We start from the raw sequence: 27,991 nt of genomic DNA on the forward strand, positions 1-27,991 counted from the left end.
TCCCCCTATACTTGTCTTATTCAATTGCATCCCAGTCTGCATCTGTCTACTGATAGTTGGATGCATGAACTTTGTTTCATATGTATATACATACTACCTCTTTCCAAACCAGGACTAGAATGTTACTTAACTTTTAGATTCTCAAGTTGGTTTCATGTGTTCTGCCTCTCATAGAAGTTGGCTGAGCTATAACATTGCTTCTGTTAACATAGTAGTGCTCTGATCACCATCAACCTCATCTCCTACTTGTCTGTCTACACCAAGTTTTGAAGAATAATGACAATAGGGAGTCAAATATACCTGGTAAACTATTCTACAAAAAAGAATTATGTTTAAAATGTCAGCCTTATTTTACTAGTCATATATAATAATGATATTTACAACTTTTTTGAAGACTGTTGCACACACTTAATGGCAAGAAACAGAAATGTAATGTCATCTGAATATTTTCAAGAAAAAAGTAAGTATTATGCATATAGCATTAACGTGTATAGGATGATGTTGTTGATGATGATGTCTTTTTAAAATAAAGTCTATGTTTTGTAAATGCAGAATACATCAATTACCTTATCACAGTCAACCAAATACTTGGGAATGCAGCGAGAGACCTTAAACTAGCTGAAGAACAATTGGATAACATCACCGCTCAGTGTAAAAACACTGTGTATGAAGAAAACAATAGGAATGTTACAGGCAATGTTGCAAAGGAAGATAATAAGGGACTTCTTAATGATAAAGAAATCACTGATACTACAGAATCCTCTGAACTCAGAGTGAATACGGATCAGGAAAAAGAATTAACAGCAAATGCACAAGGGGAGGAAGCTGACAACTCAATAATAAGCGATACAAATGATCTTTCTTATAAAAGCGACAATGAAGATGAAATCCAACAAACAATAGAGCGTATGGAAAATAATAAATGTGTGGAGATAACCAAACAAAGAGGTAAACCGGCTACTCACAACCAGGAACGAAATCCCAAATCAGACCACAAGGAGGAGTATGAGGATCATGACTGTGATAAACAATGTTTAACGGATCTGTCTAGATCAGAGGTCACAGTTAATGGAACAACTGTAAATGTTTTAGTAGGACGTTTAATGGACTCAGAAAATTGGATCTATAAAGAGTAAGGAAAATAATTTGTTTGTTAATAAATATTCTATTTCAGGTATTTCATCAGTGAGAGAAAAAAAATCAGTATTCTATTCAATGCACACAAACATAATGATAAAATGATAATCAAAATCTAAAAAACAAACCATATAATAATTATTCAAGAGTTATTTATTAATCTATAAGCATGTTAATAAGTTGTACGGAATGAAATATACTCCAATAGAACTTTGCAGTTTAAAACAAAAACCAAAAATTATTTATGATTTATTACAATACAATTACTGTTTTTAGCTATTATGTTTGCTATTTTTGATAATACTTTCAATTATTTCATTCTTTTATAGAGTGCAGTTGTATTTTCATACAGTGCCAGTACCACATACAGCATTTGTAAAGCTTAAACAACAAAAGAGCATCATAACAAAACACTCCTTGCAATCAATACAGAAATGTTTTCCAAAATAACTTACAGATTACATTTTTTCTGAAGTCATCTTAATGAAAGAAACATATATTAATTATTGCTGACCATAAAATATGTTATCACAGTCAGAGATTGCTAAGTGACTTTCCTTTGATTTAATACATGTTGAATTTTTTTTTGCTACAATTATAATGTTTTGAAATAAAGTACATTTAAGTTATAGACAAGTATAGACGCCACATAACAACCTTTATATGTTAATTGTGTGTCTTTGTTCTTTTAGATATACATTCCAGGAAAAGGGTGACAGTTACCAAAGGTTAGCCTGCTTCATTAAAGGACCTCCTTCAATCCTACAGAAGCTACAATGCAGATTTATGGATGATATTAGCTCCTTGGTGGTATCAGATTCAGAAGAATTGGTCAGCAGTGTTTTGAATGTTTCAAGTCTTGACGCTGATCTGAAAATACCATATCCCATCCACATTTCAATTCCATTCAGTAGCCATTACAGAGGAAGCTATAAGGATGTAATGATTAAATCAATTGAAAAAAAGCTTCATACAAGTTACTTAACACCTAATTCTTTAGATGGGCATCATGGACAGCACAAGGTTAGTGATATTGTTACTTATTTTTCATTAACTTTTTATTATTTAATTTTTTACCACTATATTGTAGGTGCTGTACTAGTGAAATCAGTGCGCAAACAAGGTGGAAGAGATACATTCAGCAGCATTCTACTAAATTAAAATATAAGATGGCATTTTTGATATGTATGGGGAAAAATTGTATAGTTAAAGTCTTTGGGCCTCATTATGTGTTGGATGTGGTTTTTTTGCCTAATCTCACGATCCAGCACTCACCTGAGAAGGCGTGATGTGTGTGACAAAGGGTTTATCAAAAACAATCACCTGGTCTGTTTAAAAATTACTCTCCCTGTCTATCCCACACAGTAACTTTTGTCTTACCAATAATGCCACCACCAAGGTTTGTATTGAAGAGCTGACTCTCACTCAAGAAGCCTTCAGTTCTCTCTCTATGTAAACTACTCTAAGCTAGCATAATTTACTTTAATCAGAGCTATCATACACCAAATGATCTCCTCTGTTTCAGCTCTGTAGCATTGTAATAGCAAGCTAATTCTGACATGTGAATTTGTAAGAAAACAGACACATGAACTTAATAAGCGTGCCTTAGTATGGAAAATGAATCCAAAATGCTTAAGATGTAAAACAATTAACAAAAAATGACATACAAAGATATTATACAATAGTTTCTTGCAAAATAAAAAGGAGTAATCAGCAAAAAAATGGTACACTCACGAATGAGAAGATTTCTGCCTACTGGGAGAGTATGAATTTGCTGGAACACTTCTTAATATGAAATTGACTGCCAAAGTGAACAAATCCTTTAGCTCTACAGGACATTTTAAATATGCTTCAGGTGCCCAGAGCCCACCTTACATGGTGATGTTAGAGCCAGAAAGCCTGTATAAATGCAAATAGGTTTTTGCGACCATCATCATTTCAATCTACATTTCTAGTAAGGGAATTCTTTGAACTTCTTACCAGAAGATCCTACAAAGATGATATTGCCTGCACACAACAAGTCATTAGTTTCCTTAATTTACTAATGATAGCTTTAAAAAAAAAGAAATTTTCCTTGTCATTATTTCCCTTCATTCAAGCTTAGTCCAGATGCTCAGCCTACTCTCACCCAGTTCAGATGTTCTGAGATATCACAGGACCAAAAATAATGTGAAGATTCTGTTGTTGGATACTATTAATGCATATTGATATAACCTTAAAGAGAGATTCAAAGAAGTTTTAGCTTTTACAACTTGTGCCATAAATTGGTATTAGACACTCCCATCTGAAGCTAAGACACACAGCTGTAACTCTCTATAGGTACACACATACATAGGTAGAACACAAGGATTTAGAGTTAATCAAAATATAACAGAGTAATTTAGTCAACCCCTCTTAGATTATAACCCATGGTTGTAAACAGAGTTTCTGTTAGCCACACTAAGCTATAACTATGAATTAAATAGCAACCATCTATTTGTGGTTTTAGGTGACTTGTAAGTAGCTTGCATATGACACATTGGATTCTCATTTCCATTTTACGCATAAACATCAGATGTGGAGTTGTTTGTAATTTTATTACATTTTATATGGAACATTTTTAATTTTATTAATAAAAGTAAACATTTATTAATAAAAGTGAAGACACTAGAGAGAGAAGAGGGAATGATAGATAATGTGACTTTAGCATTTACTACTAATACTGTTAAGCTGCATTTCCAAGCACAAATTCTACTGTTTTTGAGTTGTACACTCCTTGAGATACGGCAGACTCACCTTTTTTTGCAAGTTTGTTGCAACCTAAACTTTGATCCCTGATGCTGCCACCATTAATCTTATTTGTATAAAGTTTGAAATGTAATAAATAAACTTATACATACTGATATGATATTCTATAAATGTGAATTTCCTGGCACCGCAAATAAAATGGTGAGCACAATATAACTTTGCTAAATGCTTCATATATTTATTAGAATATTCGAATAAACCTATATTCCAAAAATAATTGCATACAAGATCATATCTCCCACTTGTCAAATGGTAATAGAATGACACAATCATGTAAAATAATCACACTAAAATTTAATTAAAATGTCCACATCATTTAGTATGTGGCTCTGATAGTCCAGTGTATCAAAACATTTGACACTATAAATCTATACACACGCATCAGTGTTGTATGCATTAAAGATGACACTTCAAGTCCCCTTACAGATCTGGTATGAATATTGGTGCATGAGTACTCACATATAGTCTCATGGCCTTCCAAAGGAGCTCTTGTATAGTGGTCTGTTATTATATTGTGGGTCACAGTCGTCAGTGGAATTTTGTATGTCTCCACTTTCGCTGTTGAATTGTTACGGCACAGAGCCGTTCTATTCACATTCCAACCTGTCAGATGGAACCCATGATTCATTCCAAAAGCCGAACTTCCGGCTTTCACCTCCTGCACTGGAATGCACGTGGGTTTACGCGTTTCTCACCTTATATTCCGTGCTGCAAGATTATGCTGTGTTAAGTCACCTAAATACAGTCCGGCACTGCATGTATGGGATCTCCTCTCTTCCTACGCATTTCACCCTTTAAGGCTTTGTCAGGGATAAGGATTCCCTCATGGTATCTTCATTAAAAGGTCACCATAATTGTCCACCTAATCAGATTGGGGCTAAACCCCGCCCCTAAATTTACGTTCCTCTTGACCATTCTTATTACACTGTTTACACTTGATAACTTATATTCATATTATATAATGAATGTCAGACTTCTACTTTTCTCTTCATGTATCAATATCATAGATTATCTCACTGAGATATAGTAATATCATTTGAAGAAAAAACAACGTCCTTATTACTAATTATACTAATTCATATCAATATATAAAAAATAACATAGAGCATATGTTAAGTACTTGTGTGTCCATACATTCTCCTATAGGTAGGGATAATTTTATTTCTTCAGAAAGCTTCCTAAATCAATATCAATATTTAACCCTTTAATGGTCAAGGTGGCTAGTTCAAAGATCCACCTTGTTTCTTCCCTTGATATTAAGAACTTAAGGCTAGATGGATCTGCATTATGTTCTTTGGCATAATGACTTGAAACACTGTGAGTTTCAATTCTATTCTGGATAATCCTGCAATATTCATTAAGTCTTACTTTCAAACTGCTAATGGTATGGCTTACCTATTGTAGGCCGCACGGGCATTGTAAAACGTATAATATTCCAACAGTGTTGCAGGTGATCTTTTCTTTTATGGTGATTTTTTTTTCCCATTTGAGTTTGAAATAAATTCGTGAGTCGGTCTGGCATGACTCACATGGGTCAATTTACATGTGTTGCAATGATTACAATGACAGAAACCTGTCTTTCTCTCATTCAGCCAGGTTTCTTCTGTATCTTTGACCTTCATAGGAATTGCAATCTTAGCCAAATCCTGTTTGAGATTATGACTTTTTCTAAATACAATGCTCGGATTCTCTTGTTCAATTCCTTTTAACTTCTCGTCCTTTAAAAGGATCGGCCAGTGTTTAGTTATAATCTTCCTAAACTCATTCACATGATCACTTTACTGTGCAAGAAATCTAACTGTTTCTGTTTCTCTTAGTTTTGGATTTTTTTCTTTGTTCTTAAGCAATTCCTGTCTATCTATAGCCCTCATTTTTTTAAATTGTTGGTTTACTGTTTTCCGGTTGTATCCCCTCTTGAGAAATTTTCCTCTCATTTCACCTGCTTGTTTTATATAGTCAGATTCCTTTGAGCAGTTTCTCCTGAATATCAGAAATTGTCCGCTAGGCATACTCCGCAACCAGCTACCATGATGGTTACTTGTAGCTGGAATGTGTTGGTTGCAATCCACTTTTTCTGGTAAGTTCTTGTCTCCAGCCTTCCATTTTCCACAAATATTTCCAAATCTAGAAGTTTTATTTTGTGGTTACTTATATTTGCAGAGAATTTAAGGTTGTATTGGTTTGAATTAATATACTCTATAAACAATTCAAGATTTTCTCTTCCTCCCGTCCAGATACAGATGACATCATCGATATATGGTTTCCGCTTCATCATATATTGGGAAAAAGGATTGTTATGCTAGATTTGGCTCTTTTGCCATTGTGCAACGAATATATTCACGTACCCTGGCGTAAATCGTGTACCCATGGCAGAGTCACACACTTGTCTATAATATTTCTGTTCAAACCAGAAATAATTGTGTTCTAGTATGAACACAATTGCTTCAATGATGAAATCAATCTGTCGTTGATCTAATTCTGACTCTTCACATAAGGTCTTTTGATAGACTCACAGCCTTTCTTATCGTCTATCACAGTATATAGTGCCATAACATCGCACGTCAATATTTCTAAGTAAATGGAGAACTTGGGTAGTGTCTTTCAAATAGCTCTGTTGGTTCATGGCTAATGGTTGTAGAAATTTGTCTACATATTTGGACAAATGCGCTGTCAGTGATTCTATACCTGAGACAATGGGTCTTCCTGGAGGGTCTTTGAGATCTTTATGTATTTTGGGTAGGAAGTAAAATACAGGCAGTCTCAGTGTCTTAACGTCCAGATATTTATGTTCCCTTTTATTCAAAATTCCCGATTCTTAACTTCTGTTGAGTATTTCCTTAAGCTCTTTTTTATACTCCTCCATTGGATCCTGTGCTAGAATCATATATATTTGGCCAGCACAGTGGCCTAGTGGTTAGCACTTCTGCCTCACAGCACTGGGGTCATGAGTTCAATTCCCAACCCTGGCCTTATCTGTGTGGAGTTTGTATGTTCTCCCTGTGTTTGCGTGGGTTTCCTCCGGGTGCTTCAGTTTCCTCCCACACTCCAAAAACATACTGGTAGGTTAATTGGCTGCTATCAAAATTGTCCCTAGTCTCTCCCTCTGTCTGTCTGTGTGTGAGTGTATGTCTATATTAGGTAATTTAGACTGTAAGCTCCAATGGGGCAGGGACTGATGTGAATGAGTTCTCTTTACAGCGCTGCGGAATTAGTGGCACTATATAAATAAATGATGATGATGATGATATTTCTTGGTCATTAAGAAGTCTTTGGGCTTCTTTTAAGTAGTTGTGTTTGTCCATAAGGACTATCCCTCCACCTTTATCCGCTGATTTAATCACTAATTCTGTATTGTTCTTTAATTGGTCTATGCCCTCTTTTTCCAATTTTGTAAGATTTTTCTTTCTTCTATTACATAGATTAAGCTTCTTCAAGTTTGCCTGAACCATCTTTTGAAATGTTTCTATAAGCTAGGGTAGAAAGACGACTTGGCTTTTAATTTTGTGTATTTGAAATTGTTCTTAATTTCTGGGGTATGTTGATATTTGGATTGATTCTGAAGGAAAAATATTTTTAGGGGGGTATTCAATTGTTAGCGAGTTTGTAATTTCGAGCGAGTTAAGTCTTTTTTTTTTATTTTCGAGCGCGGAAACTTCTCCCGCAATTCTAATCTTTTTTTTTTTTTTTTACCGAAACGGTCTTATCGCGCTCCAACCGTTTGTCAATGTTAAAGTATAGGCTCAATGAGAATCCTCAGCGGAAACAGCTATTCAGTTGTTTTTTAACACTGTGGGTGAAACAGGCAAATCTGCTGTTTCATCTCGCAACTCCTTGGTCCGCTCAAAGAAATTTTTTTTTTATTAAGTTAAGAAAAATATACATTAAACTGAAAAAATAGGTGTAAAAGTTCATAAAAATAACCTAAAAACTGAAAAGTACTATTTTTTAAAAAAAATAACAGTGTAATAATTAAAAAAAAAATTCAAAGTTCCCCCTTTAAAAAAATCCATTAGTGGTGCATGTATTTAAACTTTATTATTTTTTTTTTAGGGGGGGGGAGGGGGGTGGTTGTGCCTGACCTCAGTCAGCTCTCATCAAAATTGTGAAAAGTAGCATGTTATTTATTTATTTTTTAAAACCAAAAGCGTTTGCTCCCCACTCTATACTTAGTCTTAACCCTAGTGCTGGCAGGCTATTGCTGTGTGTGTTTAAATCTTTGAAAAATTTTGCGTAGGGTTCCCCCTATTTTCATTGAACCAGCACTAGGCAAACCAGCCGGGGTGATAGGCACTATAACAGGAAGGGGGAAACGCAGTTTGGGTCCCACGGCCATAATGACTAAACACCCACAGACTGTTCAGCGCTGGCCGGAATTCCCTAGGGAGTGTGGTCCGCTGAAAAATGTAAGCGGGCCACCCCCCTAGGGACACCGAGTCCAGTGCAGATAGCACTAGGGCTCTTCCTACTACCCCTGGGCTGTGGGTAGTAGGGTAATAAATGGGGATTTTGTATGAAAAAAAATTTGACTTGTGGAACTACATGTCCCCCCCAGCTATGTTGGCCTAAATAGTGTGGGCATGCTGCTACTTGTGTAACTACAAGCACCAACGTACCCATGGCACCCAGGGCATGTTTGTACTTGTAGAACCACAAGTGCCAACATGCTCTTACACCCACGGCTGGCTGTGATCTGTAGTTACACAAAGCAAAATGTTAAATAAAAGCACAACACCCTCATTCCAACCACAAATCTTTATTAAAAATAATAAAACCCCAAGAAATGCAGTAAACACCCTCATGTACACCATAGATTTTTATTAAAAACAAAAAAAACAAAATACTCACCATGGACGAAATCCTCAGTTTTCTGATGCTTTACCTACACACACTCATTTACGCAAAGTCCCAACAAATATTTGTACCTTATAAATGTCCATGCTTGGCCAGTGTTCACAAAATGTTTGTAAATGGCAAAAAATTTACCTGCTTGTAAAATCTATCTGCTGTCCAGGAGGGGGGGGGGGGGGGCATTGTTGCTTGCAGTGCTGGGGCCCTTATTGATTGCAGTGTGGGGGCCCATTCTCTTGTGCAGTGCTGGGGCCCTTCTTGATTGCAGTGTGGGGGCCCATTCTCTTGTGCAGTGCTGGGGCCCTTCTTGATTGCAGTGTAGGGGCCCATTCTCTTGTGCAGTGCTAGGGCCCTTCTTGATTTCAGTGTAGGGGCCCAATCTCCTTTGCAGTGCTGGGGCCCTTCTTGATTGCAGTGTAGGGGCCCAATCTCCTTTGCAGTGCTGGGGCCCTTCTTGATTGCAGTGTAGGGGCCCAATCTCCTGTGCAGTGCTGGGGCCCTTCTTGATTGCATTAATTTTCTTTTATTTTTTTATACTAAAATGACTGCCTTAACCACTCCTCATTTCAAACTCGCTAGGATCAATAATAGAGCGCGAGGGGGTGGATGCAGTGTTAACAATTAAATTGAGCAGTTGTTTTTTTTAAAACGAGCGCTCGAACAGGAAAAAACGAGCACAGGTTTTTTGTTTTTTTTCGAGCGCGGGATTTTCACCTGTCTCGCTAACAATTGAATACCCCCCATAGAGTCAACTTTCTCACAAATTTATGCAAGTCAATATATGTACTAAACTTGTTTATGTTCTTATTAGGGGCAAATTTTAAACCTTTATTAAGTAATCTGATCTCATTCTTTGTAAGTATACATACTGATATGAGTTATTAAAGATTTCCTGAAACTGCAGATTGCAAATATTTTTCAGGAGATAAGGAGGTGCACTATTCTCATTATTGGTCTCATGTAAAGTTGGATGTTGGTCCAAAGCAGAAGCACATAATTTGCTTTTCCTTGCCCAATAAAAAGGATTTTACCTTAGTCTGCTCTCTAAGAGTAGAGAGTGGAACAAGGTAGGGAAGGGGTGGGCTGGCCCAATTGAGCTGTTAGCAGCTGTACAGTTATATTTATAGCTGCGGGATTTCCCAGATCGAAGGAAATTCCCCCCTTATAAATATAATAGTGGGGGGGGGGGCACAGATGCTCATTTGCATACAGAGTGTGTCTGTGAAGACTAGAATTGTACCTAGAAGATGCGAGCAGTGCTATCCATAACTTAGGTGAGGAAATAAAGAGGTTCAATATCCATAGGATCACGACGATCCCACTTTTTGAGCGCCAAGGGGACATCCCACTTTTTGCTACATCTATTTTAAGGGTTGGAACTTCCCTTATTATGCACAGTCCCCCTAGGCAGCTTACTCCATTTCTTTATGAGTGAGCGCTTACCACACCTCTAACCCATTTGAGGAAATAAAGAGGGTCTAATAGGTTAGTGTGGGGGGAGTTTTTATGTCTTAAAAAAAAAAAGATTTGTTATATGCGTATATTTATTTACCACATTTATCACTAATAGTTCCCCAAGTGCTAGCATAACTTGAAAGCCATGGGTATGCATGAGCTTGTTGTATACAAGTGTCAGAATGCCCAAACAAGCCTGGGTCTGCTGTAGTGCACCATGGCCAAAATGAAAAACTAACCCTTTTCTCTTTTTTTACCAACTATGCCAAACCCACTGCACCAGTCGTGTGGAAATAGCCCCAGTGCCAACAGCACGGGGCTGGTTACTGCTAGTGGGGGAAAGGGGGGGCTGCATATTTTATACAGCTAAGATACGGTTAGAGAATTCAGCCCTATGTTGACCCGCCTAGGGCTGGTTTAGTACAATGGCAGGAGGACTCAGGCCAGTGGCGCACGCAGGTGGGGTTTCTGAGTCTCCAGAAACCCCCCTCCTGCGCTAACTCAGTGCCCACCATAGCAGCACTGTCCTATACAGCAGCCGCGGCGCTGTCAAAGAAGCATCCGCGGCGGTGCTGTATTCTATACAGCACCGCCGCGGACGCTTCTTTGGCAGCACCATGGCTGCTGTATAGGACAGCGCTGCCAAAACGGAGCTGCTGGGTTTTTTTTGGTCAGGGGGGGGGGAAACTCCCCCCCTGACAATCCTGCGTGTGCCCCTGCAGGCTATGGGTTTTCCTGCTATAGTGCCATCGCTTTTACTGCCCCCTGCTCCCCTGCCTCCATTTATTTTGTCAATACCAGCCTAGGCTGGCAGCACTAGGACTGATTTGGCTTTTTGGTGTGGGACACTTATTTTTACTTAGTTTTTTCATTATTTCAGCCCTGTCCTGTAAAATACATACTGAATAGCATATAAAACTGAAAGTATGCACAGTCTCAACTATATGTATTGTATTCTAAATAAATGATGTATTTGAAACACATGCAATTTACATCTACTCTGTTGGCATAATTTATATCTTATTCTAAGGCCCTTTATGCTTAACTTGCATACCCCACTTCATTTGTGCTACACCCCCACCTTACTTGCTCTTTTTAAATTTAGTTTGTACAAACAACTGTGGAGTGGAGCAGTAGCTTTATCATACAGGGAAGCAATGTCTCTGAATGTGTATTCACTTACAGTGACCTACAGATGGAGCAACTTAGTGTGATACACTTGGCAGAATTCAATATTCATTGCTGAGCGCACTCTCCCTGGATGCCTCAAGTCACGCTATGCTTACATAGTGGATTATGAGAGAGCGCGGGGTTCATTTGGTGTGCTATAATACATTGTCATCAGACCTTTCTAAATCACAATAAATAACTATAAATACAGACATATCGTACACTTTTTTCTTCAGTCAAATGGTAACTCCATCTATTTGTTTGAAGTGAACTTTTCAGCAAAACGTCTTTTAATGGATTTTTTATTTGCCATCTATTTAATGCAGGGAAGTTTTGCAGAAGTTAAAGTCTACAAGCTTGGTACATTTTGTGTAGTTTCATGTTTGAAGAAGGAGAATTTTACAATTCTTAAAAGAGGATTACCTTTAAAGCTGAGCGTGGATTCACGGATTTCCTTAAATTACCCCCAAGGCTGCTTCAGCTCTTCAGTAATTGTGCAGTTCAAGGTAAGTCAGAATTTGTGCCTTTTCTTTAAAATGTGTTACATCTGGAACATAAATCTTAGGAGTTATTTCCCAAAACAGCAATCCTTGAGACGAAAGTGGGAAAGACTTTACAACAAGTTAGAATCACTGTAATGTGCTGACAAATATAAGTACTCTTCAGGGGGTAAGTATTTCAAGATACTGAATATCATTTAAGCACTTGGAATTTTAACATCTGCAGATATAAAGACACCTCTAGATAATTGATCTTCTAGGTGAAGTATGCTGTAATCAGTTTTAAAAATCATAGTTAATGTTCACGTAAATTTGACCTTTAGTAAATAATGCCCTTGGAGTGAACAGACATTCAGGAAATTGAGGAGGTAGTTACTTAAATGTGGTTTGTTTGTTTTTTTAAATGCCAAATATGTAAAGGTAACTTTTTAGTGAAAATCATACTTAACCTTGGGCTAAATGAATGTTTCACACTGCTGTTATCGATATTGTCTATATTGGTGATATAAAACTTGGGGATATAGAACTCAGTGTCACATAGAATAATTACAAAGTTGTACTGCAAAATTAACCTTGATTCCTATCACTCGTGAAAGCATCAACCTTAAGAGCAACGTTTCCTACTATTGGTGTGAACAGATGTACGTTAGCCTTGTGGACAACATCGCTAATCACTATTGTAAACAGATGTACAGTATGTCAGATGTGTGGACCACATTTCCTACCACTTATGTAAATAGATACATTTTTTTGCTGGTATTACAACTGCATAAAACTTCTCAGGAGCAAAACTAGTAGACTTGGGCTTCTCCACACGTAACCTTTTCCAATGTCTATGGTAAGCTCTGTATGACTGTGAGGCACTACTTCAAATAAGGATCTTTGATAAGTTATGAAGAGTACACTGACGGAACACAAGGATGTGCACGGTCAATGCTTGTTGGACCACGTGCACAATACAATGGGACATTCTACATCCATGAACAATATAGCATTGAGATTGTTCATTGATCCCTAGTTAACTGTAGTTTATGCTGTGTTCACCAATTGGTTCATGAAATTCTGAAAGAATATACCACATAGGCAGGAAAAGAACCCATGTACAAGTCTTACAAGGACATTCATAACATTTAGTGTACACAGTACATGACTGACAATAATATATATGTTGGATATGCTTTTCTTGAATGTGGTTACTAAGACAGGTTTATTATCTATAAAAATAAGATACACAATAACAGATAGCAAGAAAGGTATCAAGTGAAAAAATAAGATAACGTTTTGGCAATTCATGTCCATAAATACTGTATACAATGGTATGTGGTCATTCATTTAATATAAATAAGCAAATTGTATTTGCATTTACCTTAAGTACCCCTTTTTGGGAACCTTTAAACATGATTACTGTAATAATCTATATATTAATAGCATTAGTGCAAATTTTATGAGTGACTTATTGTTGCCATTGTCTGAGCAGGGCACATATACCAAATTAAAGGTCTTAAGGAAAACTATTGTAGTTGTAATCAGTTGCAGTGTTTCAGAGTTATTTCTCAAAACACTTGCCCGGCATTTACAACTATGCATTACCATTTTACTCAGAAAAATGTGGCAGTTGGTAATACACCTGTGTACCTGCTGGTTGCTCTGGAAATTGTGACAGTTATTGAACTCTAAAGAAATGAAAGTTGCTCAATCAATTTATAGGCTATAGCAGCAACTTTCATTTCTTTATTTGTCTGAGAGGCATGTTGGTGTCAGTAGCTGAGGTGGGAGTGCTGACCTTGGATTGCTATTTGGAGGTTTCTGGGGTACCTCTTTGGTAAGTTGGCTCTCAATTTAAAAACACATATGTATGGCCCAAATATATGGGACTCTCATTGTTTAGAGTTAGGACCACCCTATTAGCAAAAGCACCGTGGAGAGGTGGGTGGCTTAAACATACATTTGCAAATGTGTGTAACTGAGACTTTTGCATTTTTATCTACAGTAGAAATAGCACATCTGTTGCTGGCTATAGCAGTGTGCTGGGGGAACTGTTTTCGAGTTATTGAACTCCCCCTGTGCACCTGCTGGGTGAACTGGAACATGTGAGCTGGAACATGTGACCTGCTGGGTGGTCTGGAAACTGTGTGTCAGGCATCGGACCCCGCTGACTACCTTGGCTTGTGTTGGCGGGTGCCATCTTGACTGTCTGAACTGCACATGTGCAAAACCAGTCCTTTTCAAACTCCTTCCATTCACCTGATTGATTTATTGCCTGTCAGGCCTGTATATTTAAAGCACCTGTTTATTTACCTGAATGCCAGATCTTCAAGTCTCCTCTCCTGTATAGACGAGTTCCAGTCTGGCTCTTGTTCTCCTGCTACTGATTACTATCAAATATCCGGTGTTTCATTATCCTGCTGCAAAGTATTTTCACCTTTACCTGCTTCCAATTCTCCAGTGTTACAGGATTACCCAGCTGCAGATTATTACCACCTTTATCTGCTTCCAGCTCTCCAGTGTTACAGCGTCATCCGGCTACAGAGTATTACCACCTACACCTGCTTCCAGCTCTCTGGTGTGTCAGCACTATCTGGCTGCAGAGTGTTACCACCTACACCTTCTCTCAGCTCTCGGTGTTACAGCACTATCTGGCTGCAGAGTGTTACCACTTAGACCTGCTCCAAGCTCTTTGGTGTGCCTAGCCCGGGGGGCAAGACTTGACTCAGCAGCCTATTTTAATGGAAAAAATGAAGGTGGCCTAGCGACCCAAGCCAAGGTAGCCTACTATGGGACCAGCCCAGGGGGCAGATGCCCCCCTGCCCAGCCTGTCCCTGATAAGGACACCCCTGCACCGATTGGAATGAAACCAACGCAAGGTGGACCAATTTTATCCGGGCCAGGTTTTCGGAGGATTCGGGCCCCAATTGGATCTCCTGTTTGTGTTTGCCGGGCAGAGCTTTGACCCAGGAAGCCTGTTCTGAGCCTTCCACTGGATGGATTTGGTTTGTTTGTCTGTCAGGTTATGCATTCGGACTATTCCTGCGCCAATTGGGATGAAACCAATGCAAGGTAGTCCAAATGGATCCTGTCCAGGTTTTAAGGGGGTTAGGGTCCATATCAGACCTCCTGTTGAGTACGCTGGGTAGAGCATTGACCCGGGGAGACTGTACTCTGCCTTCCACTGGATGGATTTGGATGAAACATTCAAAGACTGGTAACATTGGATCCCAGAAGACATACTAGGGGATTTGAGGTTCCAGTCGGACCTCCGATTAGTATAGGCTGGCCAAAATTTTGACATAGGGAATTGTTCTGGGCCTTCTACTGGATTGATTTGGTTTGTTTGTCTGTCCAGTTATGCATTCAGAAACCTTTGCACCGATTGGGATGAAACCAATGCGAAGTGGTACAGCTAGATCCTGGCCAGGATTTAGGGGGTTAGAGTCCTGGTCGGACCTCCTGTTGGTGCACTCCTGCAGCAATTGGGATGAAACAAATGCAAGGTAGTCCAAATGGATCCTGTCCAGTTTTTAAGGGGGTTAGGGTCCATATCAGACCTCCTGTTGAGTACGCTGGGTAGAGCATTGACCCGGGGAGACTGTTCTCTGCCTTCCACTGGATGGATTTGGATGAGACTTTCAAAGACTGGTAACATTGGATCCCAGAACACATACTAGGGGATTTGAGGTTCCAGTCAGACCTCTGATTAGTGTAGGCTGGCCAGAATTTTGACATAGGGAATTGTTCTGGGCCTTCTACTGGATTGATTTGGTTTGTTTGTCTGTCCGTTTATGCATTCAGAAACCTCTGCACCGATTGGGATGAAACCAATGCAAAGTGGTACAGCTAGATCCTGGCCAGGATTTAGGGGGTTAGAGTCCTGGTCGGACCTCCTGTTGGTGTACGTTGGGCTGAACTTTGACCTGGAGAGCCTGTTCTTAGCCTTCCACTGGATAGATTTTGTTTGTCTGTTTGTCCGGTTATGCATTTAGACACCCCTGCACCAATTGGGATGAAACCTGCGCATGGTGGTCCAGTTGGATTCTGGCCAAGTTTTAACGGGGTTAGGGTCCCGTTCAGATATACTGTTGGTGTACACTGGGCAAATCTATGACCCGGATAGCCTGTTCTGAACCTGCATTCAGACACCTGTGCACCGATTGGGATGAAATTAACACGAGGTGGTCCAGTTGGATCCTAACAAAGTTTTAGGGGGGGTTAGGGTCCCAGTCGGACTTCCCATTTGGTGTATGCTAGGCAGAACTTTGATCCAGAGAGCCTGTTTGAGCCTTTCACTGGAAGGTATTGGATGACTTTTACTATAAAAACAAAAACGACACTGGGCAGACACCTCATGGGTGTGTTGAAAGAGCTGCAATTTTTTTTTAAAAGGTTGACAGTTACATCCAACTCATTGATAACTTAATAACTTGAAGATTTAAACTCGGGCAACGCCGGGTACTTCAGCTAGTATATATATATGTATATACTGCGATATACTGTTGCCAGAGAAGAGGACAATTATTTACACAATGTGACTGATTGGAAATGTAACCTTGTAACCTCAGACTGATTCTCCATACTTTGCTTCCATATAATTATTTTGGATGCTCTCATAAGAACAGCGTAATCCCGTTAGAGATATGTTTTGAAAGGTATGGTTATGTGAAAACTTAAATAAATAAAACCAAAACAGTGAGATCAAGCAAGGGGAAAACAGTAAGCACGTTCAAGGATTCTTTTTAAAAATTACAAAGTTGAGCATCCCTATCCCATACTGGCATATACTGTTGTCCCTATTTTATGCTGAATATGGCTATATCCTGGAGTGCCCTTTAGTACAATATTTTTTTAATTATTACAAAAATAGCTAAAAACTGAACTCAATCTGGTCCTTGATAAGGATTAAACATGTGAAAATGTGTGTTAGTATAAAATATAATAGCATAACTAACTACTGTAAACCTACAGTTTTCCAGAGATGTGATGAATATTTGGCCCTTACCTTCCTGCTGTAGCTGGAGCTATGGAATACAAACTGTTTACGTTTTGCTCTTGATATTTTTCCATTCAAATCACTCTAATTAAACAAAAGTTTACATATATCCCCATATAGCTGCAGGACAAATAGTTACAATGAACCCCACAGAGTGCTTATACTGGTCTAGTGATGTCACATCAATAGAATTACAAAAACTGATACAAATGGCTCAATCTATTATCTCCTGAAGTCAGAGTAACTATGGAAGTGATGGAGAGATTAAGGCACATAGGGCATTAAGCACGCCAAATGGCAGACACTGGATAGCTGTGTTCATTTCAATGCCTGTATCGTGCTCCATCTGTACATATACACATATGTTTTATTGGGTATTTGTTATATATAATACTGTATATTTTTGTTTCACTTTTTTGGCCAATTTTTTATTCTTTTACAAAATTCAGGTCCAACCAATTGACACATCACTGATCTCTGCATTGAAAGTAAAACATGATGTATACCACCCTGTAGTGTCTAGTAGCCCACTCATCCATGTGAAACAGCCTTCAGTTCAAGTTTTACACAAACCTGTCACAGTGTTCTTACCATGTCCTCCAAACCCAGAGAAGAAAAAAGCAGGAAATGACACTGAAAATAAAAGGGCGTTAAGTGCTGCAGCTGCAAATGTCACAGCAACGCACCAGATTCGGTAAGCTATGTGTTTCCTGTAATTCTCTTACACATTAACGCACTGTTTCCCAATTCCAGTCCTCATGGACCCTTAACAGTGCAGGTTTTCTAGGTCACAAGTGAAATAATTAGTATCACCTGTGGATCTTTCAAAATGTGTCAGTCAGTAATGAACACACCTGTGCTCCAGCAAAGAGATATGGAAATCATGCACTGTTAGGGGTCCATGAGGACTGGAGTTGGGAATGACTGCATTAACGTATTCCATAGTTGCCTACTCTCCCGGAATTTCCGGAAGACTTACGAATTTCTGGGAGCCCTCGGACTGCCGGTAGAGCAGGGCAACCTCCTGTTTCCTAAATACCTCAATATTAAAGTGATGGGGATAGGGCTTATGACTCGAGTCGCATGTCATCGTGACCCCGCCCCTTGCTGTAATTGGACAGAAACTGTGACGTACATTTAGGTGGCTGCGTGCGCTTGAGTTTGGCACGACCCTACTGTAAGATGACTACGGCAAAGCGCCACTTCCGCGCCCTGTTCACTCCCCGAAATTGTATGCTGTAGTCATTGTTCTTTGCATTGGAAGATGCAGTGATCAGGGGTGCATTCATGGACGTATATAATGGTTATGGACATGCACAGAGGGATTTTGCGTAGAATACGCTCAAAATCAGCAGATACGTGCCTGGATGAATCGGGCCCTAGGTGAGCTTGCACAAATCAAATTGCACAGAGCTCCCAAAGAGGATTTTGTGCTCCTTTACTGTGCTCTGTAATGTCCTCAACAACTTGTATGTGAAGCATGATGAAGACAGTGTGAGGACATCACTGCAAAGCACAGATAGTAGCATTGATGAACCTAGTTTTGTGGTTCAGTACACAAATAAGATTTCAATTTGCAGAGCAAGACTATAGAATAAGAGAGAGAGAAAAAGGCCAGTTTAGGGGCTTATGGATATGTTCAAATTTATTATGATTTTTCCACACAGAGCAGGTAAAGGTTGGGCTTGTCCTATATTTTTAATGGGACCAAGTTGCTCCATTCCGTTACACTTCAGTAGAGAAGTACTTTTTAGTGAGTGAATAGGCTAAAGCAGTTACTGTTTTAGTGAAAAAAATAAAAATATTTATACAAAGAAAGTGTTGGTTCTAAAGTTTTGATGTTATATTTATCCTTTTTATCTAGTGCTTGAACTTTTATGGGTGCAAAATGAAAGCATTTTGTGGGGTGCAGTAACTGAAATGTTCTGTGATGTACTATATATTTAAGTACTAATGCATTTTTTTGCTATTTATGTCTTATATAGTCTAAGATTAAGAAAAACGTTAATAAAAAAACCCCAAAAAAACAGGGGTCGAGGGCAAGCCCCTTGGTGGATAGAGTCAAAATTGTGGGCCCCCTTATGTACCAGGTTCTTAACCTAACATATACTGTATATAAGTCAGTGATAGCCAACCTCTTTCTCTCCAACTGTTGTGGAGCTATAAATAGCAGCATGCCCATCCAGTTTGGTGTGGTACTACAAATCCAAGCATGGTCATCGAGCTGGCTTTAGCCAAGTTGGATCTTACCATTCCATAGCAGCTGGAAAGCCACAAATTGCCTAAATGTCATCTAAATCATGGGTCTTATCCCAGTTAATGGTATTGATATACTTAAATTCTCTTCTAGGTCTCTTTTCTAATACCCAATCAGGCTAAACAATTTTGAAATAATTTCGAAAATGGTTTTTTTCTGTTAAATAAAACAGGAATTGGAACTATTATGTTTGTACAAGTAATATTTAAAAAAGATTGACAAATGGAGAGAAAATTGTTTTTAAAAAAAGCACAAATATTAGAACAACAGAGAGGAGCTTCATTTCATTTCTGAATTTGCTCCTTGTGACCTGGTCTGATGATCATAGACAATACTTCATCCCAGTTGGCTGGTGAGTAAAGGCAATAGTAGACCAGAGCCCTCCTCCCCCAATACACGGGTGTGTAACACATAATAGCGTAAAGTGGACACGGATGATGTCATATGTGGTGCACCATGCCACCTCTTCCTCTGGCACATTAAGTGTAATGGTTAAACTAACATGGATGTACAACTTACCATCTCCTCCAGGACATTGCTTCTTGCACATGTAAATACTCCTGCACATTCTTTTAGCAGATACAAATTACTCTCATCCACCATCAGGTTACATATCAGTCATTGCTGCTACTGCTGGGATTAGTAGTTTAACTAACATACAAAACTAATTTCTCAGCTTCTGAGGCATCCTCCCAGATTTGCAGGGGATTGTCTCTTTCAGCACCTCATTGTAGTCACGCTGGCTCTATACAGAGGCTCCACCTCACTATAGGAGAACTTCGCAGGGGTTCTCCAACTTGGGGGGCTCTTTTTCTGACATAGCCTCACTATCTTCAGTGGTTCTCCCAAATAGCCACTATGCACACTGCAGCGACCCTCTCCACTAGGAGTACTTGGTAGAAGGAGGATATCTTTTGTCTCTAATACTGCCTATCTCCCTGTGGCGCCCGTTGTTGTCTGCTGTTGAGGTAACCCAGTAGGAGGGGATCCACCTGGCTGGTCTCACTTGCTGGCCCTTAGTTAATGAAGCCTTCCCCTTCTGTACAATATAACTGGCCATCACTGAATCCACCACTGACTCTCCAGATGATGAAACCCTAAGCTATGAGAAACCCCTCTCTGGTGCCTCTTGATACTGGAGCTCTTTATCCCCACTAACAGGATCATAAACTATTGCCCCTGCAGCATCTGTCGTGTACCCCCTCCCCCTTTTTTTTGTCAGGGACCTGGGACCACCACTTCTTTTCCTGGGTCGTGACACCAGGGCCTGATTATGGATTCTGGCCGCCCTAGGCTAATACATCCGTAGCGCCCCCCCCCTCCCAAAAAAAAGTAATTAAACTATAATTCAGGAGTATTATCCAGCAAACAAATTTAGACAGATTCTATTACCTGTTCTTACTGTTCTTTCTTGCTTCTTGCAGCTTTGTTGTCGTTTAGCTGTCTTCTGGAAAGTTGGAGTTCTGTTTTGAAAATGTGCAAACGTTACAAACCCTGAATAATTAGGCTCTTTAGAGAGCATCCTCATGAACACCACACAATACAGAGATCATGCCCCCTCCAACCATTTCATCACATCCCAGCAGCCAATTTATGACCCTCTTCCCCCCAGCCAATAGATCACTGCTCCTCAATATGCTGTGCCGTTTATCACACTGTCCCCCTTGCAGCACACTCTGTCCACCTTGCTGTACACTTTGCCCCTCAGTACACTGTCCCTCTTACAGCACCCTCTGCCCCTCATTACAAGGGGGGCAGTGTGATAAAGGGCCCAGTATATTGAGGGGGCAGTGATTTATATATTGCATGGAAAAAACAGTTAGTATTTATCTTATGTGCAAAACAGAATACTAATTTGCACCCCTTGCATTGTAACATGGTTTTATCCAGGAGACTGAAATAAGAAGTTTCTCAAGTTAAGATCCTTAATGAATCAGGCCCCTTGTCCATAATCCACTGATGTACAGACATTGTAATTGATTAGAAAATGAACATTGCATACTCCTTTTTTACCCACTGTTTTTTCTATAATTTTATATGGAGAGATGCCTATATGAACGACCCGCTTACAAGGTCTAATATTCATAAATATTATTTTTTTTATCAAAATCAATTTAAATACCAATATTTTTATATAAACTCTAAATGTAAATATTATTTATTTATAAATGACTTTGTTAGATCCATAAATACCTTCTTATTCTCTTACAGAGCTGTAAGTTCCTCAGTGAGGAAGCACGGCAGTAATCCTAGTGAATTACTGAAATTGCTGGCATTAAAAGAAGATCAGTGGACTATATTAGATGACATTGTGGTTAAGAACGCACAGACTGGAATTGTCTCATTTGAAATTAGAGAACATATACAGAGGTAAAGATCTGGTGCTTATTATCAATTCAATATATTAGAGATTGCAGTATGAAAACCTTATTGCTGCCTCCATTCAACTGCAGTGAGTCGGGTTAAGTGCGAACAGCTTAGTTAATGTGCTGTATGACTGACATTCAGTTGTGCAATTCTTTAAATCAGAGGCGGAACTAGCGAGCTGTGGGCCCCGGTAAAGGGAGGTGGGGAGGAGGGTACCGGGGCCACTGACCCTCTGCATCTGCCATGCAGCGGGCCCCATTATCTCCATGGGCCCCGGTACACTGCACTTGCTGCACCAATGGTAGTTCCGCCACTGCATCAAATAGAAAGGTGCTTCATCTATATACTGTATGCACACAAGCCTGGTATATATGAATACAGCTTCAGTTTAGTTTTTAAATTAGACTGCACAATAAATATAAAGTTTGAACAGAATGGATATACATGACTACATTAATTTCAGAAGTGGGGGTTTTTTAAAAACTTTTTTTTATTATTTTTTTCATAACACCTCTTGTGGGTAATACTTGGTTGAAGGGATTGGATGCACTTTTAAAAAATTCTAGGCCAGAAGTGCTCAAACTAAGTCCTCTAGAGCAGGCCTGTCCAACCTGCGGCCCTCCAGATGTTGTGAAGCTACAAGTCCCAGCATGCCCTTCCAGCTATCAACAGGTTGTCTACTGACATAGCATGCTGGGGCTTGTAGTTTCACAACACCTGGAGGGCCGCAGGTTGGACAGGCCTGCTCTAGAGCTACCAACAGTTCATGTTTTCAGGATTTCTTTAATCATGCACGGGTGAGTGAATCTATTTTTTCTGGGTCATTAATTATCCTATCTGTTTCTACAGACAGAAATCCTTAAAACATGTCCTGTTGTTAGCTGTGGAAGACGGGGTTGAACACCTCTGCTCAAGTGAACTTGAATATATAGCAAATCTATCGCTTGTGTCTTTATCTGCTCAGTTACATATATTATGCAGCTGTGAAAGCAAAACAACAGGCACCATGGATTAAAAGGGTCTATTGTTAAAATTAAGAAATAAACACATTTGCATTCACTTTGAATTTGAGGTAAAAAGCCCCAATAGGGAGCAGGGAGCTGTGTCCAGCTGCTAACATCAGCATGCACCACGGTGAATCCAGAATATATGCAAAGAAAAAGCTTTTAATAATAAGTAAAATATGACAATACTATATTGAAGATATATTTTTATATTTACAAGATTAAACATATAGTTTTAATATAATGTAATGGTCTATGTCATTGTTTACAGTTTTATTATAGTTCGTCTATCTTCTGCCATGGACAATGCACATTTGATTAAATTTATTCGGAGTTTGGAATATGCTATACGCAGCTCAATGGTCAATGTCGTGTTGTACAAGAAGACAGATAACTTTGAGAACGTTATTATGAAACTGGTTCCTTCGAAAGATTTAAGCTGGGAGATCCCTGAACTGATTGAGCCTGGATACACTGGACCTCCTGAGCCTTCTGAACCAATTGCTCTTCAAGAAGGGGACCAAATTCATTGTCGTTTCTATGGAAACATAGCAGCGTCAGGTGAACCAAATTTCTACAAGTTCTATTATATAGAAATGTTATAAAATTGTAATATTATATATCAGAACTGCTTTGTTTACTCTTCATGCAGCTAACGGACAACTGCCATATTGATCCTAAAGTATGGGCAGCACGGTGGCTAAGTGGTTAGCACTTCTGCCTCACAGCACTGAGGTCATAAGTTCGATTCGCAACCATGGCCATATCTGTGTGGAGTTTGTATGTTCTCCCCATGTGTGCGTGGGTTTCCTCCGGTTGCTCTGGCTTCCTCCCACATTCCAAAACATGCTGGTAGGTTAATTAGCTTCTTTCAAATTGACCCTAGTCTTTTTCTCTCTCTGTCTGTCTTTGTGTGTGTGTGTTAGGCAATTTAGACTGTAAGCTCCAATGGGGCAGGGACTGATGTGAGTGAGTTCTCTGTACAGCGCTGCAGAATTAGTAGTACTATATAAATAGCTGCTGCTGATGATGATGATGATAAAGTATATCAGACATACTGGGGCAGATTCAAATCAGCGCTTGGTTCCGCGATTTGTCTCCGGAGCAATCTGCAGAGACACAACACGTCAAAGATTTTACTAAAATCTCCTCTCATTTTCCCTCGCATCCCATAGAGATGTGAGGAAATCTCCGGCGGCACCTTGCGGCTAATTGAATCTGCCCTCAATGACTTTGAGTCATATTTCATAATTTAGTAAATATTGGCATTCAAAACAGAGCATTACTCATCTCGTAGTTTTCTTACATCTCAGAAAAAACAGCAAATACTGATTTTGCAGAATTGTTGTAAACCACTTTATATTGTTTATTTGCCACACAAAGATTTTATTTATGTAAAGAGCTAATATCAATGTTTTCAATTTCAGATGAGGTTAACAAAGGTAAGAACCACTGCTTGTACTTACTTAAACTGGATTATAATTGCATCTATGGCCCAGCCACTATTGATGCAAAACAGTTATTGTTAACTGCTATGCAAACACACAGACCCACACACTACAAAAATGTGTCTTATGGTATAATCTTATCATTATTTTCCTGTGTTTTTTTTTTCAGATGGTAAACTCACTTTTCATTCTCACCGAATGCAGAGATTGTCACTAGAGCTCAGTGTTGTTGATGAGTTTGGAAATTATAGTTCCCCATATTATAAGGGGACAGTCGCATTCTACAAATTATCCAAAGAGGACATAGCTGAAAGCTACAAGACCGGACTGGTCATTGATTTACAGCAAAGGACTCCAGTATGCAAGCTTCCATTAACTCTTCCAAAGGTAACAGTTTTTCTGTTGGGGGAGATTCAAAAAAATCCATGTAAGGTGTCTCCGGAACAGCTGCGAGTCACCTCACACATATTTTTTTTCCACATAAATATAACTCATTTATGCTCACGCCCCATAGAAGTGTGAGCAAAAATGAGCAGATATTCTTTCCATATAATAGCTAAAGATGCGCAGCCTCAATATTCCTCAGAACATCGCGGCCAATTGCATTCCCCCTTATGTGTTTTTTGAAAGTGCAGTTTAAACAGTTGAGTTGGATTATCTATCTACAGGAACCACTCATGGAACCTTTGCTGGTGTATAATATACATCTAGTTATGGAGGGATTGTAGAAAGAGAAGAAGGAGAAGAAGAAAAGGGAGAAGGAGAAGAAGGAAAGGGAGAAGGAGAAGAAGGAAAGGGAGAAGGAGAAGAAGGAAAGGGAGAAGGAGAAGAAGAAGGAAAGGGAGAAGGAGAAGAAGGAAAGGGAGGAGAAGAAGAATGAAAGGGAGAAGGGAAAGAAGAAGGAAAAGGAGAAGGAGAAGAAGAAGGAAAGAGAGAAGGAGAAGAAGGAAAGGGAGGAGAAGAAGAAGGGAAGGGAGGAGAAGAAGAAGGAAAGGGAGGAGAAGAAGAAGGAAAGTGAGGAGAAGAAGAAGGAAAGGGAGGAGAAGAAGAATGAAAGGGAGAAGTGAAAGAAGAAAGAAAAGTAGAAGGAGAAGAAGAAGGAAAGAGAGAAGGAGAAGAAGAAGGAAAGGGAAAAGGAGAAGAAGAAGGAAAGGGAGAAGGAGAAGAAGAAGGACAGGGAGAAGGAGAAGAAGAAGGACAAGAAGAAGGAAAGGGAGAAGGAAAAGAAGAAAGGAAGAAGTGAAAGAAGATAGAAAGAGAGAAGGAGAAGAAGAAGGAAAGGGAGAAGGAGAAGAAAGAAAGGGAAAAGGAGAAGAAGAAGGTAAGGGAGAAGGAGAAGGACGAAAGAGAGACGGAGAAGGAGAAGAAGAAGGGGAAGAAGAGGGAAAAGGAGAAAGAGAAGAAGAAGGAAAGGGAGAAAGAAAAGAAGAAGGAAAGGGAGAAGGAGAAGAAGAAGGAAAGGGAGAAGTGGAGGAAGAAGGAAAGGGAGCAGGGGAATAGGAAGAAAAAGAAAAAGTAATGATGAAGAGTGTGTTGTAAATTTTGCCACAGAAACAAAACTTTTTAGTATTTTCATAGTCAATTTGATCAATTATATATACTGTACCTACAGTTTTCATTTTTTTTCTTTATATTTGTGTTAACTTATTGAATAAGACCAGGGTGACCTGTCCTACAGCTGTATCTTGTGAGAGCTTTCTGTCTATCATATGCATGTGGACGTGGCAGCGGCAGTGCTATGTATGTTGTGAGTAGTGTAATCATGGCTGATTTAATTAAAATGAACAAAGAGTAATGACATAGATTAGCAATAGATACTTTCAATGCGCTAAATGAACAACTGGGAAGTAGATTATTATCTTTTTCACTCTCTAACATGGATAATATATAATCTAAAATGGGCAATATACTGAAATATATTACTGTTATCTGTTGCGCTCTTAGGGGCATATTCAATTGTTGGCGTTATAGCCAAAAATCTCGCACTATTACCGCCATTACGGTAATAGTGCACGTAAATACCGGTATTACAGTACTTTTCTCGCTGGATTTCAGCTCGCAGCTCCCTGAGCCGCTAGCTGAAATCCAGCTTACTATTACCGTAATACCGCCACGGGGAAACGAAACAATTGAATATGCCCCTTAAAGTGTCATACATGCTGCACATGTGATGCCTAACTAGACCGTTTTAGACATAATTTTCCACAAATTGTCAGATGCACATGGACAAAAATGCAGCTGATCTCAATCTACATCTTATAAGGAACCATTAGATAAAACAGGACCACATTGCTCCATGTATGCGGCCACTGTCCGACCCCACTATATGGTGATCTGTCAGATTTGTCTGTGCATGTCTATGTATGGCCAATATGTGGCCAACTTTACTATTCACCATATATAAGGATATAATTCACAGTTTTTTATACAAATATTCATACAACTTATGTAATTTAATAACAATAGGAATACTAATAATATGCCCTTAACTAGAACTCTAGGCAAAAAGTGGAATACATTGTTTTGTTTTATTTTAATAGTATATTTCCGTAAGCCTACACAGATAATTGCAGTTTGCAAGTAGAAGTCTCATAATTATTTTATTGTTAGTTAATAGTATTTCAGTTGTTTACTTATTCCAGTGCATATTTATTTGTATACATCATTGCCAATATATGTTTTAGTAAATTATTTTTTTGCTATTTTATATTTCAAGGTGGAGAAGAATATAATTCGTCCAACAAGTACAAAATTAAGAACTTGCGATCCTGGAGGTAATAAGAGTTTATGTACATTAGTTTTGTTCTTAAGTTGGAAGTAACTTGGACCTCCAGCTTAATAATTATATATGAATTTCCCAGCATATCCATATAACAGCATAAACAATTCTTGGCTCCTCCTACTTCAACAATGAATAGTGGCCACTATGAGCTGTCAGAAGGGTTTCAGGAGAACTGGGTGTGTAACCAATGTGGTTACTTGAGATAGTTGTATTGTTTGAAGTTGTCACAAGGGTTTCCCCCAAAGCTTTAAGATAAAATAAATATTTCTATCTACCCAACCCTATCGTGCTTCGTTACGGGGATAATGACAGTGACCTTCTTTGTTATTGAATAACAGATCTTCTATGGGACAGCGTGCTGAAATGGGTTGCTCAAGAACTGTCAGAAGAAGATATCTCAGAGCTGCTACTGTCTCTTCCTATTCGCCGCAGCACCATTCAGCTGGTGAGATTGAAGAACCCAGATAGCCTGACTGCTCAGCTTTATGAACTACTGAGTCTCTGGAAGAAGAGACTCCCCACTTCAACTGACAAGTTCCATCTTTTAGCCCGACATTTGCACAAATGTGGAAGGAGCGATTTAGTGGAGCAGATGAAAGTGAAATGGGAGTCCAACATGGGTGGGTCAGCAATGCCTTAACCTTTATAAATAATTATATGAAGTACCGAGTTAGCCTGTTAAGGGATTATTTAAAAGGATAGTAAGTAATAGTGAAAATGTTTTATTTGCCTTAAAATCAGTGAAAATGCCAGTCTGCCTCTAGGCATTTATTTAACTATTAATACATGTTTTAAATATTCTTTGTGCAGTCAGTCGCCTAGAAAAAATATGTGACATTTCTAGTGCAAAAAGATATCCAAAAGCATATTTAAATGGTAACTATTATGGACTTGAAAACCAAATAGCTCTGTAAAAACTGCTTAGTGAGGATTCTAATCACAGCATGTAGAAGTTTATAGCAAAGTCTGATTTATATGGTTTCCATTTATTTTGATGTAATGCATCTATTTTTACTTTTCCCATAATGTACCTTTAATTTTATGGTGCAAATAAAAGTAATGTACTATAACATATACCAATCAGTCAGATATTTGCCTATGTTGGTGCAACTTGCACTTGGCTTAACTGTAGGTAATCCGATTGGTTGGTATGGGTTCCACCACACTTGCTGTGTGACCATCTTATTTAGTAGACCCTTTTAAAATAAAGTGGCGATGGTGAAAGGCAGTGAAATCTGTTATGAATAGGCTG

General features: G+C 38.9%; 1 protein-coding gene across 1 annotated transcript; it reads left to right on the forward strand.

The window, feature by feature from the left end:
- Positions 1-559: 559 nt before the first annotated feature.
- DTHD1 (death domain containing 1) lies at positions 560-27,555 on the forward strand. The gene is made up of 9 exons (XM_075189079.1): positions 560-1,132; positions 1,830-2,160; positions 11,724-11,903; positions 17,331-17,575; positions 21,350-21,508; positions 22,781-23,070; positions 24,127-24,344; positions 26,674-26,731; positions 27,078-27,555. The coding sequence occupies exons 1-9, from the start codon at positions 909-911 to the stop codon at positions 27,377-27,379; spliced, it is 2,007 nt and encodes a 668-aa protein (XP_075045180.1). The 5' UTR covers positions 560-908; the 3' UTR covers positions 27,380-27,555.
- The last annotated feature ends 436 nt before the right edge of the window (positions 27,556-27,991 follow it).

The sequence above is a fragment of the Mixophyes fleayi genome, chromosome 1 (assembly GCF_038048845.1).
Source record: "Mixophyes fleayi isolate aMixFle1 chromosome 1, aMixFle1.hap1, whole genome shotgun sequence".
NCBI classification, from domain to species: domain Eukaryota; kingdom Metazoa; phylum Chordata; class Amphibia; order Anura; family Limnodynastidae; genus Mixophyes; species Mixophyes fleayi.